The following is a 15,048-nucleotide window of genomic DNA, read 5'->3' as shown; positions in this document are numbered from 1 at the left end:
TTAGGTTTCTTTTTTACGGGTTTTTTCATCTCATCAAATCGTAGAGTTCGAACTTATGTAGGCTCTGCTCTTACGATTTTTTTTTCTTCAAATCTTCGCTCGTGTTTCTATTCTATGATTACTGCATCTCCTAACTCTTATGATTACTGCACCTCGTACCATATCTCGGCAGTAATGACTACTTTGTTAAATCAAGAACCTTCTATGAGGAAAATGTACTTGGATGATTTTGTAAAGCTAATTTAGAAGTTGAAACGGGATTGAATCTTCTGTGGTTCTTTTATGCATGTGTACAACCTTTTTGGGCTACATGACTAGCTATATGCAGCCATTTGTCTTCATGAAAAGGAAAAACAATTTATTCTCTCGCTTGAGAGACCTGTCGAGAAATGGAAACTACCAGAAACTCTTCTCTTTTTTCTTTCTTTTTACAATTACATTCAGCAAAGGAGAGGAAGACTGAGGCCCTGGAGGACACTTGTGCTGAAAGGACTAAAGCAAGTAGGCAAGAGACGGAAAAAAGGAAGAACCATATCAACCAAGTTCTTGAGGTTCATAAGAAACAATCGTGCCATCTTCAGGTGAATAGTGTTCAGTGCTCCTTTCCTTCTATTGCCTGTAACCTTTCTTACTCCGAAGCAGTAATTGTTAATTTTTCGATTTTGTGCTGCAACAAAGAATCACAACTCTACTCAGCATCTCAGGAGGCACAAATTATGCAGAGAAGTATGTTACATCAAAATGTGATAATTTCTTAAACCCCAAAATGTTAAATCATAGTGATGATCCTGTAAGCAAAGAATAGAATAAAGTTCTCCTACATTCATAAATATCAAGGGCATCATACCTAATCCACTATATTGAATAAGGTACCCTGCTTTCTAGTAAATCATTCTGTAACTAAGCAGAATCATCTTTACATCCTAACACTAATATCTCAATAATCCATGATTCCTATATCCTTCTCAATCCCCAATAATATGCTGTATGGTCCAAAAAAAAAGTTACATGCTTGTGACTGGAGATGCCAATATAGAAACTAGGAAAGGTTTACTGAAAAGCATGAATTAAAGAGTAGAAGCAAATAGCAAACCTGCAAATCATAGTATGGTGTAGACTGCCTGATCCTCTTCTCCTGCATCACTTTCTGACGGTTTTCATAAAAATCAAAGTCATCCAATATCGATGTCTTTGACAAATGATTTTTGAAAATGCTCAACATTTCAATACCCTGAACGAATTTGACCTGAATATACAAGATAAACTCACATTATATGGCCGCTCATGCTGAAATCAAATAATACTTGACAACGAGATGTTAATGCATACCTCTTGTGTGTCTCGACTATTGGTCACAGGCTTGTTTTCATTATTCTCAAGTATTATATGTCGTAACTGGGGATTTGGAACATCTTTTATGATATGCCACTTGACTGGGAAATAACCATTCCACTTATCCTGTTGCCAGAAATCCATGTTCTTATTAAAATCAACACGGCCAACCATCTCTGCTACTCCACAGAACTGACCACTTGCATTAACCTGAATCCAGAGTAAAAATACAGTGAGGAAAAAAAAAACAGATATGGAAATGAGACACAAAGGCCTAATAAATATAAATAAGCAGCCGTAAACTTCTGAATCAAAATGATGGTTAAATTACCGAAAAGAAGAGGAATACAGGACATTTGCAGCCTTTCTGTGCTGCATTCTCTTGTGCATCTTGGTAAGCATTGTCCAGCCTCCTATTGCCATTAGGAGTACTAGCCCATACATTGTACTTAATGCTCTTATGAATATCATCTTCACTGTAAGATTTGATAACAAAGAAAAGAGCCTGCTCATATTTGGTTGGAAAGTCAGGAAGGTTGTACTGCTCCTTCCTGATAATAGAGTTTGTGTTGTCACATTTTCCATTATCCTTGTCACTTGTGGAGACTAAGGTGCCTTTAGGATTGGTTGTTCTGGGACCATTGTTCTTTTCACTAAAAAAATTCATATCTCTAGTAGTATTAGCCTTACTTCTTGTTTTCAGCTTCTCAGGAACACCCCAACTCTTTGGATTTGCTTTTAATGAATTGTTTGGATACATCAAACCACCTGTCCCTTGGTTATAGACAGGAAAATTTGCAACGGAATAGTACCCTTTGGCTGCTGCTTCTGATTGGAGAGCCGGAGGATGCAGTGAGGCCTAAAAGTCATCATGAACAAACCATCAAAAATTGCCCCAGATGAGGACAAATATGATATGCTATCATATGACAGAAGAATTAACTTTACCTTGTTTACTGATTTTGGCTGATTTCGTGCACCGTAGCCCAAGCTCTTAGCCTCAGAAGGAGCATTCCCTGAAGGTGGTGTAAACGATTTAGAGAACGGAGCATGAGTGTGACTAGGGGATGAGAAATTTGGTTTAGAAGTCGGTGTTTCTAAAACTCCATTATAGCCATTTCCATATGTTCCATCTCCGATAAGAGAAGGATCCCACAAGTAGGTTGTTGGGCTTAATTCCCCATAAGAAAGAGGAGAGGGAATATTATATCCAGGAGAATTGATAGGAGATTGGTATATGGGGCTGATCGGTGAATACATTTGCTGACCAACATATTGTCCATCACTACTGATTGTAGTCATGGGCAGGTATTGCATGTACGGATCATAGCCAGGCTGAAATCCTGGCATCAAGTAGACAAAAGAGCCATTATCTGCTTGCATGACCTAAAAAGCAATAGTGACTATAAGATCAATCTGTTATAAATCTCAAAATGCTGGTGTCCAGCAGAACACTAGCACTAAGCTAACATACTGTAATTTAAAGGGCTAACAAAACTTTGCATCAACCAAAAGTCTCAATATCATTTTTATAGAAACAGAACTTAACCCGAATTGCAGGATCTGCGATGTTCTCTGAATTTCATGTTACCATGAATATGGGCCTTTTTTGCCAGATTTAATCCCACTAAGACACCATATTCACGGTAAGATGATTTCAGACTTTGTAAACAGTTAAGTGCAAAGTGAAAAAAACCCTACTTTGAATCAACAAACATCGATCGCATGTAAATAGAAGTACTTACAGGGTATTGAGCTTCCATCCCGGTACTTCCACCGACATAGTATCCTTGGTTTTCCATATCATAACTACCTGTAAGCATGATCAAAGTTTTAGACATGAAGGTCAGGTCATCATAGGAGTAAGAAAACAAGAAAATGAATATGAGAATCTGTAGCAAACCTGGATAGCTATATCCATAATAGGCGGTGGTTGGATAGGAAGCCACGGATTCATAATCTGCATCTACATCTGCATCACCTTTTTTCACACTAGCAGTTGTATCTCCTGCAGTTGATATGCAAGATGCTGCATCAGATGAGCTTCCATCCTTGCTAAGAGCCTTTAGAAACACACAAACACATTTTCACAAATTAGTTATGATGAAAAATAACAAGAGAATCACAGCAATTTCATTAGAATTTAATCCTGAAACATTAAGCTTTAGGCCTAAACACTTGGACAAATTATTTAAGCAATGAAATAAAAGAATTGGGATCATACCAGATTGGATTGGAAGGACTCTGTGGATTGAACATCTGGGTTTGCTTCCTTTTCTTTCCCTTCTTCTTGTTTGGGAGCTGATCACACAAATATGAAGAACAGAGTCAAGGCTGAATCAACAAAACATCACCAACATCTTCTTTAACAAATTCAGAAGAAAATAAAAGAACTATAAAAGAAGAGAAGATTACTTTTCTGATGAGGATGAGGGTTGTGTAGTTCAAATTGAGGAGCAGCCATGGCCAGAAAGAAAGTAGAGACCTTTGAATTGATCAAATAAAATCAACTAAAAATAAAACCAAGAAAAGAATAGATATTTTTGGTGTTGATGAACAAAAGAGAGAATCTTGTGTTCACTCAAGGGGATATAATCTGTCTATATCTGTCTATCTATGACACAGCCACAAGAAAAGAGCCTATAAAAATGGCACTCTGAAATCTATCTAGCTATCACTCCTATATTTAACCTTCTTTGTTTTCTTTTGTGATATAGATAAACAGGTGAAGGATATAAACTCAGGAACAGAAGAAACCAACAACAATCACAAAGACAGAAGACAAATAAGGACCTGAAAAAATGAGGAGAGAAAATTGGTTTCTGGTTTTGCTCAAAGCTTTAAAACAAGAAGAACAAAAAGACCAACAAGCTTAACAGAGACAGAGAGGGTAAAGTCAAACAGCTTCAACAATACTTGTATGACAAACGGACGGTGTTGAGGCGTCCACGTCTACCATCTTTTTTCTTGTATGATATTGATCAATTTAGTTTTTGCAATATATATATTTTCTGGTTGTACTTGTTCTAGTTAGTGTCCTTGGTTATTTGTGGAATCTTTCTATTTTCTATCATCAACCCTTTTATGGGTTCCCTCTAGTTATTCATAATCTCATCTCATTACTCATTAATAACCCAACTTGTTACCAACTTATCAGTAAGATAACTTCTTTAATTATTCTCTAATTATTAATTAGTTATTTACTTATATGTATTTTGGAGTTCTGCATGTAACTATCATGGTGTCATTGTCATTTCATCCCAACTCTATAATTCTTATTTTATTTGGTGGAAAAATGGATACCATTCAATTGATTATGGCCTCTAGAATATCAATGCTTGCACACGCCTCTTCCACCATCCATACCATTCTCTACTAATATTGTGTGCATGCGCACTCTTCATCATCCATGTTCTTTTCTTTTTCTTGTACTACTTGTTATTGCAAATTCTAATATCTTTCTCAGTAATAATTTATATTATTAGTACTTATTATGATACAAGTTACGATATAAGTATTCACGATTTGATGCATGATTATTGATGATAATAAAACTCGATCTATCGTTAACTAAATCGAAATTCAATAGTTTGCGTCTTTCTTAAAGGGTACCATTAGGCTACCTTTGTCTCCAAGACTGTAAATAGTGCTGCTGTAATGGACCGGGCCATATGAATATAGTAGTGATGACTGATGACTATGTGCTCAGAAGGTTCTACACATGCATAGATCAAGAAAGCTAAATCTCACCAAATTGCTAAAAACAAATGAGGAATCAAACCAAACATTTATCAATCATTCCATTTCTTTAATCAATAATGATGAGAATATATAACACAACGATCCACATGCCCCGGTAGAGATGCCACATCCTAAAATAGTTGCATGATCATGAGGCCTTTATATATACCAAGCTCCTTCTTTATATATGCCTACTAAATCAGACTTATATGGCATATATGATGCCTTACAGTAAAGACCTACTTGTAGCACAATACAGAGAGCAATAAGAAATAGAGATCGAGGAGGGGATCCCTAGAAAAAAAGATCTACAGCTAATTGTTTATAAGTTGCACTTGCAGGTACTGAGAAATTTCCCTAGAACATGGATATGGTTTATCCTCCCATCTTTGTCATCTTTTTCTAACCAGTACTTAATTACATTTATAATAATTTGCCACCTTACCTAGAACAATAACAATGACATAAATATATAAACAGAAAAGAAATTTGATGAATGAAATCAATCAATAGTCGACTAACTAGTTTGCTAAAAGTTATTTGCCGAAAGTCATCGATCTGAGAGTTGAAATCGAATCGATCTGGTGTTTGGATATTATATAGGTGCCACCAAAGCTAGCTAGCATGCTTAAGGGCTAAGGCTTCTTTTGAAATGACAAACTCAGATTATTAAGCTGAATAGTATAGTCTTGAAATGGCTGAATAGTCCGTGCTTGCATATTTAAGAGAAAAGACAGATAGGAGTGGCACTAGAAGCTCGAAGAAGAAGAGGCATGCATATACGTACGGCATTAATTTGTCAATGTCTGCTAATCCACGTACAACGTACTCTACTGGGTAAGATATGAGAATTATGAGCTAGCAAGCGAGCCAACACATCGATCCATTTACATCCATTAATTTGAAACGATGGTCGACACATATATAGGCCAGTCTCTATTAATACAAACCAAACTTTAGGAGAGAGAATAACGCCACGTTTGGCTTTGTGAGTTATGACATGCCTACACGTGTATTGTTATATTGACATATAATTTTTTGTATATGATAAAATGTACGTGATTTGAACTCCAACAATAGTGTGAAATTTCTAGTGAGAAAGGTTCACACTTAGATTGCAAAAGGATGACGTCCGATTATTCGACCTGGAAATATTTGGTATAATCTTAATAAGGGCACTCTCGACGCAAATTAGCTCTCACTATAATCTGTGCGCGCCCTTCAGGATCAATATTAATCTTAGAATTTAGATGAAGTTCGCTTTCCTGAATTGTCAATCTCGTTCAGTTCTCATCGTGTAAATTTGTTGCTCATCGGCTTGCGTAAGATAAAGAGGCTTTGTAGTTAAATCATCCGTTTACATAGTCCGGGTCGGGATCAGCTTGGCTCTTGACTCCATTGTTGAGAAGTCTATGTGGACATTTACGTACCTATCCTATCGACGATTTGTTCCTCATGATAGTAGCTCTGTCCTAACCCCTTGTAGTCTTTCAATTCATTACTAGTAACATTATTCTTCTGAAAAAAAAAACAAAAAAAAGAAAGAAGTTAGCGAACCAATCAATTAGAGCCTTCATTTAATATCATATATACAGATATAAAGGCTATCTGAAAATTGCAATACAAAAGATGGTGTAATTGACCAAAGTTCTGCATATGAATCTGGGATGTCAATGTTGCAAATCCAAATAAATAGGGTTATATAATTTCGCTTGCGTATGAATTGCACCAAGGTATGTTGAACTTGATTTCAATTAATTAGGTGATATGCTATCATACAAGCTATAGGCACGCAATATTTACATTTGAAGACAAACATGCATGTCCCTTTACGCCTTTAGCCAAAACAAACACGTCTATATAGGATTTCTTCAACCTGTACGTATAAAATAAGAAGTTATATATCTAGTGATAGATTAATCTTCATGCATGAGATGTATACCATTTTGTGTGTCAGTGTGTCCACACTGTTCACACTTCATAGTAAACAAAACTAGGTAAAGCCCGATAGCCGATACCATCAAAGTTCCAAACCCGATCGTTGGACTTTTCTTGCGTTTAAAGTTATGAACTTCGACAGTGAACATGATTGAATTTATGATACAAGAAATTAATACATCTAACCTTAACGGTTTAACTAAAGAAAGAGCTAGCTAGCTAGAAAGACCAAATCAATAATATACGCCCAAGGATGAATCAAGTTCGTCGGTAGGAAATTAACTAGGAAATATATACCGATCAATACAAATTTATGCAAATTACATGCATGAGTTCGAGTTTTCTGTGGCGAAGTCGTCAAAATCCTGTTAGCAGGTCATCGTGATTCTAGGTGGTTTAACGATCACTCAGTAATATTCTCCTGATTGCAGAAGTTACCACTTAATATAGAGGATACCGTAACTTTCATTAACTTTGAGATTGCAATTGATGCAATATTAGATTAAATATAGCTAAATTTGTAGTTAATCTAGCTAATATTAAATTTAATAGTAGCTGGTATTTGCTGGAGATGTTATATATCAACATCTCCTATAAAGAAAGCTAATCAACCAATTACGATATGCATGCACGCTCATGTTCGGTACCGTTAAATTTCAATCCCGCACGAGCTTCCTTATGAAGCCCTCGCGATGAAGACAAATCAGATTTCCAGTTTCAGCTGTTACTGCCCTAGCTATATACTAACTCTGATATTAAACTTAATTATGAGTTCAAGATTTGTTTGAGGCATATAATATCTGAAAGCAAGCGAATTGAAAGAAGGGGCTAGAAAATGAACAAATAAATTAATATACTACGCAAGTTACATATAATATAGAAAAAGATAGAATTACAATTTCAAGTACAGTAGTAGATGAATTAATTAGTCCAAAATGAACAATTAGAAAACTAGGCGCATTTGGAAGGAGTGAAACCGACTGTCTGCTCCTCCAAATCAAACTCCCACAGGTAGTTTTGCATCATTACGTTGCCAATCAGAGTGCCAGTGTAAGTGTTAGACTTGACAATGGCAACACATGTTTCTCCGTTCCCCGGTGTAGTTTCAGCAACGAAGTTCTTCACTGGTGGCTCAAATACAGCTCCATCTAAAAAATGATATGCGAGTTTTGGCACAGAAGAATAATCTATGTTTGGTGCCTTGAAGCATAACTCAAATGGGATATCTGCCGGGTCTGTTATTATTTTTTGATATTTTGAGAAGACCTTTCTGTATTCAGCCATAACAGCCTCGTAAGCTGGCTCAGACAGCCATGCATTGCTTGAACCTAAATCGATGATTGTCCCCCCACCAGTAACGTTACTGTATATCCATATTTCCTCTGGTATGTCTAGCATTTTCCCCCCAACGGATATGCCGGTTACGTCCACGCCATAATGACCAGGATTCGGCAGAAAAAATTTGGTGTGAATCATAGGGGCGTGCGATGCAACCTTATTGTTGGGACCAAATGTGATATGACTCGTCACGTTCATGTGGCTTGCAAAATCCATCAGGCAATAAGAGAACTTGGGACCGAAGTTTCTACTAGCTTTATCTGCCCACGAGCTAACGGAAAATCCTAAAGCCAATATGCCATCAACTTTGTTTAGCTTAACGACCGTCTCTGTGCAGCCAATGACCATATGTTTCAGCTTCAGAGACCTCCCGGTTGTAGTGAGGGGTGCTCTTACAATGTCTTCGCCGAAGAAACCTGCTGCAATATCCCCTCCCAAGTAGCTAATGAAAATAGAACCAGAAAGGAAAATTGGTTGGACTCGTTAATTCGATGCGGATCGGACATAAATATTTTTATGTCAGGAATGTGGGAAGAACGTACCTCATATTATACATACAATGCGCAGATGGAGAAGGGCAGAAACCCACTGACCCCATTTCCCTTAGCGCACGGCACTGAATAGTACTGCACGGTACAGGCTTGAAAGTCGAAGATCGATCGGCCTGAAATACTCGGACGCTTTTTTTTCCTTCTCCTGTATAGTATCGTTCGTGTTTTCCATAAAAATTGTCTCTATGTCGTGCATGAAGACAATCGTTACAGTCATATTTGCAATTGAGCCATGTGATATCACTCGCTGTATCTAAAAGCAACGTCAATTTCCGGGGAGGTGTTCCGATGTAAACTTCCGCCAGGTAGCCCCCAAGTTCTATATCTGCACCCGACTCCACCTTCAATTTGATACCGGCGCCATCCTTTCGTAGCGGGTATGTGACCTCTTTCGCTTGCTGGCGTTTAATGTCACGGAGGTGTCGCTCTTTGATGATTTCTCTTTGGCTTTTGGGAGGCTGGTCTTCATTCCCAGGCCATTTGGGAGACTCCCTGTGGATTAAATCGAATGTAATGGAATCATCTTCGTCATGACTAGGGTTTGAGTTAACAAAGAGAGACCCATCGCCATTGATGACGACGATGGAAAGCAATAAGACGATGAAGAGGAACGAACTGGGTGTCTTCCCCTTCATCATTTGCCCAAATTTCTGGGATGAAACCATGGAGAGAGAATGCAAAAATAATGTAGAAATGGAATAATCTAAAATAAGGGCGAGGTGCAAGAGCAATGAAGCTAGTTAATTTTAGACTGTGGTACGGAGTCAGGTAAATGCATGAGATCCAGTTTTTCTTACCAAAAAAAGATCGAGGTAATCTGTGTTCACTGTTACATGCATATCGCATCCATATTCTGTATCGTTCACTTTACAAGACCGCGATCCAACTTAATTATCAAATATAATGTTGTTATTTTTGGTGAAACCAGTTATTTTGACAATCTTAATGAAAGTATTAAATAACCTCCCCACTTTTCATAAATGGAATTAAGGATATGAGATCGAGATCCATACTCTTGCGCGCATGTGTACGTTTGGTCTCAATAGAAATTGTCACGTATTCACAATTAAGATCAAGGAAAACTATTCTAACTATTTTCACGCAAGCAAAGACAATGTCATGCATGCAAGGAACAAAGGAATAGAGCAAAGCCAAGCAAGGGTAATGTCATGCATGCAAGGGGCAAGGCCAATCCGCCAATATTGCCGCAGAGTACGTAAGACCAATTAAGGGCAATACCAATGTAATGGAGCAATGACATGCATACAAGGCTAAGGCCAGCGCAAGAGCAATGCCTTGCATGCAACGCAAGCAAAGGGTAGTGCTGTGGAGCAATGGCAAAGCCGGCAGTAACCAATTATGTAAAAGCAAGCACAAAAGGTACGATGCAAGAAGAACTGCACTGAATGTAATACGTACACACACATATACATAGAAGAAGAAAGAGAAAGAGAAAGAGAAAGAGAAAGAGAAAGAGAAAGAAGGGAACGGGAAAAGAATTACAAATGTGAGCACATCACTTACAATGAATCCCATTCTCAACAAAATACTAGGTACAACTTGAAGGAGCAAATCCCAATTTACCTTCCCGCAAATCGAATTCCCACAAATAATTTTGCTGCATTATGTTGCCAATAACTATGGTTCCAGGAAACAAAGTTGACAGAAACCCTAGACACTTTGTCTGTACTGCAACATCAATAACATAGCTCTTCACTGGGGGCTCAAATTTAGCTCCATCGGCAAAATGAACTGCGAATCTAGGCACCGAAGACTCTTGGTAAGCAGTGGAGTTGAAGCAGAACTCGAATGCGTCCAATGATATTTTCTCGTACTTGGACAAAGCCCTTGTCAATTCCTCCATGACAGGTATGTAAGCTGGCATGGATAGAAATGTGAGGCTTGTGCCTGAATCAACGATTGTTCCACCGCCACGATTTTCAGTCCACACTTCATCTGGTATCATTAGCATTTTACCCTCAATTGATATCCCCGCCAAGTTCACAGCGTAAAATGGGCCGATTTTAGGGCCACCGAAAGCAAGCTTTGTGTAAATCATGTTCTTTTGCTCTGCGGGTTCAGCAAGTCTACCAAATGTGAGATAACTTGACACATTCTTGTGGCTCATGTGATCAACCAGGCAATAGGAAAACTTGTCACCCAAGTTTGAAGCAGCTTTTCCGACGAATGAGTGCTTCCCTAACCCTAAACCCAATATCCCATCACCTGCCCGGATGCTTGCCTCTTTAGGTCCCTCGATGGTCTCTGTGCAGCCAATTAGCACATCATTCAGCTTTGCTCTCCTACCATTCGTAAGGGGTACTCTTATCGTCTCATTCGCAAAGAATCCCAATGCACCAGAGTTTTCTGCGTACCTTGTGAAATTGATTACCCATGTAGATTAGGAGCTAACAATGTATAAGAGGATGTGTATAGCCATTGTTCCTTAAAGGTACATAAAATGAAATGGAAATATGCATCTCTCATGTTAACTAAGAGCTTAAGTTAACAGGACCTTAGACAACAAAACGTATCAAGTTTGAAACCAAACATTTCGACTGGAAATAGCGTCGAGGCTATTGGAGCCGCAAATAGATGATAGCAAGGGCAAAATGATCTTATGTTTGGTGCAAAAATGTGGCTCATGTGATGCTCAACTACTAATAATAACTGACATTTAAATCTTTCTGCTCTCACCTACATCTCCTGCAGCCAGTGAATTTGGGACAGCCCACTACAGCCATCTCAACCTGTTCATCTTGACTTGCTAGTACAATAGACTATGAGATTATGTCAGACTTACTACTGTCTCCATTTAGCCATAACCAGGATGGTCCATGAGTCCATGACCAATATTAATGGTGATGAGGATAGTTACATACAACACATGACATCTAAACCAAACACACTCCAATGAAGACAAGTTGTAACAAAATTTTAGGTAGGGTTTTAAACACGAAGTCGACCTCTGTCCTACACAGAAAACATAATCCTAACCAAGACCTTTACTTTCGTTTGATGATTGTCTACGCAATTTGGGTTGGATACTCTAAAATCTCACAGCTCGGAAGTAGATTAAGTTTTACACAATGTGAGTTCAAAAACAGAGTGAGATTGATAGAAAGAGATAGAGTTGGTAAATGTTTACCTATAATCATATTTGCAAGGGCTTGATGGGGTCGGACATTCTTTGCGAGAAAAGTCAAGCTCGAACTTGCACATATCAGATGAGCAAGGGATAGTTTTGAAGGTTGAAGATTGAGCGGGACGAAACACCTTCTTCTTGTTCTTCTTCAACTTTGCCCTTTTCAACCCACATTTCCCACCGCATCCATACTTGCACCTCATCCATGTCAAGTCACTCCCTGTGTCTGCAATCAACAGGAACCTCTGTGATGGTGTTCCCACTTTAATCTGAACGAGGTACTGCCCCGTACCGAAATCCCAAGCCGAACTCAACGGCATTGCAATGGAGGCTTTTTCCAGTGCAAATCTCCTTATGCCAGTTGAAATGTGATGATGGTGGTGTTGCCCCCTGCGGGAGATCATCTGGTGGCGAATGAGGTCGTGGCGCTGGAGCTCTTGGATGAGTTCTAGCTGCGTTTTCGGCATTTCGTCACGCAAAGAGTTCCTGTGAATGAGCTCCAATTTCATGGGTTCATCGTTGAGAAAGGAACGAACAGAGAGAATCCCATTAAGGACAGAGAGCAGGAAGATGATGAAGAGGAATGAGCTTGTCCTTCCCCTCATCGTGGCAATGAGCTTACCACCCGAAATTAAATGGCACAAGAACACAGAGGAAACAGAGCTAGAAAAAGGGCTAGGAGATAGAGAACTGAATTAGAGGAGAAACAGTCTGGTGTGGTTGGGAAGTTTTGGGGTTATATCTTTCAGTTTAGGTACACACTTTGTTGTAACAAGCAGAAGAATTCTAGAAGAAGATGAGAGGGATTGGATCACAGAGAAACTAGAAAAGGAGAAGGTAATGTGAGGTTGAAACCATAAAGAGAGGCGCCTTTAATAAGTTCTGGTGTTGGAGCATTGCTAAGTGCTAACTATATATAAAGCTTTTGTGCAACCATTAAACACAAGCTTTTCTGATTTCATTTTTGTACGGTTTCTCACCTCATAAATTTATGATGGTATAAAGGAATATAGTAATATGTGATATTGTAAATGTCTACACACACATAATTAATATATCTAGCCTTGTCAATGCTCTGTCTCACATGCATGATTAGTTATTGAAATTAAACCCCACTTAATAGTTAAACATATCAAAACAGAGCATTGGAGAGCAAGCAAATATCTATTGAGAGGACAAGAGTTGTTACATGATTTTTTAAGAGCATTGGAGAGAAAGAAAATATCTATTGAGAGGACAAGAGTTGTTACATGATTTTTTAAGAGCATTGGAGAGCAAGCAAATATCTATTGCGAGGACAAGAGTTGTTACATGATTTTCTAAGAGCATTGGAGAGCAAGCAAATATCGATTGAGAGGACAAGAGTTCTTACATGATTTTCTAAGTTGTGATCGGAGCTCTATATATATAGTCATTGCAGCTCCATAATTTCTTGGCTAGGGCGATCTTAACGGTAGTTTTCACATTTGATATTGATTGATAATATAAAAAATAGAAATGTATCGACTAAATTCGATGCACTCACCATCTTCACTGTGTATTGTATCACTCAAATTTATAACGTACTCTATAAAATTTTGATGTTCAGTCTTATCATATAACCATCTCGTTTCTAAATAAAGAAGTTTGCGAACCTACATTATTGAACTAAATCAAGGAAACCTACCTACTCTCTGATAATTTTAGAGATCACGAAATAATTGTGCCTGAGGATGAATGCAGGGTACAGCTAGATTTTTTCTTGGTTATTGTTTATTCATGTTGGACTGACATGGTTTGAATTGATGTGTCTTGTAACGTGACACTAATAAAATCGAATGGAAGGTTGATTTAGTAGGTTATATATATATATATATATATATATATATATATATATATATTCTCAAATAAGGAGGTCCACACCAATGGTTTTGGTGCGGATTTCCATTTTTAAACCACTTTTCGGTCGAATTTCCTCATCTTCACCGTCTAGTATCTAGATAATATTGTGTAGATCATCTCTTCAAATTTTCAGCCAATGTGGTGATCGTTAAGGTCCTCAAAATCGAAAAACAAATGGACGGACTGAATTCTGTCAAACATGAACCGTTCATGTTTTTAACAGAAAAACGAAATTTTGAGAGCCTTAGCGATAATCAAATTGGCTGAAATTTTGCAGAGATGATCTACACAATATTATCTAGATACTAGACGGTGGAGATGAGAACATTCGATCGGAAAGTGGTGCAAAAATGGAAATCCGCACTAAAACAGTGGTGCGGACCTCCGCAGCCAAGAAGGGCTATATATATAAATATATAAATATACAAGGTTTCTCTGCTACGGTGGTCTGCACCGTGCGGATTCGTCGATCCCGGCGACAGAAGACCGCAATGGCGGGGCGAACCATGACAACCACACTACCTACCTCCCGGCAATCTCGTATGTGCCGGTTGGAGCTCAATCGGCGACCCACGGCGGCCGGAATCTACAAATTCTGGTGATTTCGTGATTCTGGCCGATGTGGGTCGCCGATGAAGCTCCGACCGACACAGACGGGATCGCCGGGTGGTGGGGAGTGCAGATGTGCTTATCCGCGCCGCCGTTGTGGCTGCTGTCGCCGGAATCGGTGAATACGTACGGTGCGGACCACCATAGCAGAGAAGATTATATATATATATATATATATATATATATATATATATAGCCATTCCACCAAGGATCCATTTTTTATGTATTTTAAAAAGGATAACTTATTCATCAACTTTTGAATGACATTTTCATATCTTCACAGTTCAACTTTTAAGATTTAATGTATAAATCATTTCTATAAAATTTCAACCAAAATAATGATCGTTAAGGTATCAAACTTGGTGAAAACAATGAACAAATCAAATCTGTCAAACTTGAACCGTTTATATTTATAAGTTTAAATCCCAACTTTGAATGTCTTAAGCACTTCAATTTTAGCTGAAATTTTATATAAGTGATTTACACATTAAAATCTAAATATTAAACGGTATA

At 38.1% G+C, this 15,048-nt stretch overlaps 3 protein-coding genes across 3 annotated transcripts; all 3 read right to left on the bottom strand.

The window, feature by feature from the left end:
- Positions 1 to 257: 257 nt before the first annotated feature.
- LOC126785724 (YTH domain-containing protein ECT1) lies at positions 258 to 4,190 on the bottom strand. Its single transcript, XM_050511350.1, has 9 exons — positions 3,748 to 4,190; positions 3,557 to 3,633; positions 3,236 to 3,395; positions 3,078 to 3,145; positions 2,281 to 2,718; positions 1,664 to 2,191; positions 1,330 to 1,542; positions 1,094 to 1,246; positions 258 to 667 (listed from the first exon to the last, which is right to left on the bottom strand). The coding sequence occupies exons 1-9, from the start codon at positions 3,794 to 3,796 to the stop codon at positions 629 to 631; spliced, it is 1,725 nt and encodes a 574-aa protein (XP_050367307.1). The 5' UTR covers positions 3,797 to 4,190; the 3' UTR covers positions 258 to 628.
- A 3,772-nt stretch (positions 4,191 to 7,962) lies between these two features.
- On the bottom strand, positions 7,963 to 9,565 carry LOC126786947 (aspartic proteinase NANA, chloroplast-like). Its single transcript, XM_050512900.1, has 2 exons — positions 8,892 to 9,565; positions 7,963 to 8,791 (listed from the first exon to the last, which is right to left on the bottom strand). Exons 1-2 carry the CDS (start codon positions 9,563 to 9,565, stop codon positions 7,963 to 7,965), a joined length of 1,503 nt encoding a protein of 500 aa, XP_050368857.1.
- Positions 9,566 to 10,372: 807 nt separating this feature from the next.
- Positions 10,373 to 12,913, bottom strand: LOC126788242 (aspartic proteinase NANA, chloroplast-like). Its single transcript, XM_050514212.1, has 2 exons — positions 12,049 to 12,913; positions 10,373 to 11,275 (listed from the first exon to the last, which is right to left on the bottom strand). Exons 1-2 carry the CDS (start codon positions 12,648 to 12,650, stop codon positions 10,450 to 10,452), a joined length of 1,428 nt encoding a protein of 475 aa, XP_050370169.1. The 5' UTR covers positions 12,651 to 12,913; the 3' UTR covers positions 10,373 to 10,449.
- Positions 12,914 to 15,048: the final 2,135 nt, after the last annotated feature.

Source organism: Argentina anserina, chromosome 3, assembly GCF_933775445.1.
Source record: "Argentina anserina chromosome 3, drPotAnse1.1, whole genome shotgun sequence".
NCBI lineage: Eukaryota > Viridiplantae > Streptophyta > Magnoliopsida > Rosales > Rosaceae > Argentina > Argentina anserina.
This window is presented reverse-complemented; position numbering and strand designations above follow the sequence as displayed.

Bases quoted from the DNA above. Each gene is read 5' to 3' on its own strand.
- LOC126785724 (XM_050511350.1), bottom strand. From the start codon at position 3,796: ATGGCTGCTCCTCAATTTGAACTACACAACCCTCATCCTCATCAGAAA. The intron at 3,634-3,747 runs GTAATCTTCTCT...TTGTGTGATCAG, and splicing joins CCCTCATCCTCATCAGAAAA to CTCCCAAACAAGAAGAAGGG. The intron at 2,192-2,280 runs GTAAAGTTAATT...GATGACTTTTAG, and splicing joins AGCCAAAATCAGTAAACAAG to GCCTCACTGCATCCTCCGGC.
- LOC126786947 (XM_050512900.1), bottom strand. From the start codon at position 9,565: ATGGTTTCATCCCAGAAATTTGGGCAAATGATGAAGGGGAAGACACCC. The intron at 8,792-8,891 runs GTACGTTCTTCC...TATTTTCATTAG, and splicing joins CATTGTATGTATAATATGAG to CTACTTGGGAGGGGATATTG.
- LOC126788242 (XM_050514212.1), bottom strand. From the start codon at position 12,650: ATGAGGGGAAGGACAAGCTCATTCCTCTTCATCATCTTCCTGCTCTCT. The intron at 11,276-12,048 runs GTAAACATTTAC...CAATTTCACAAG, and splicing joins CCTTGCAAATATGATTATAG to GTACGCAGAAAACTCTGGTG.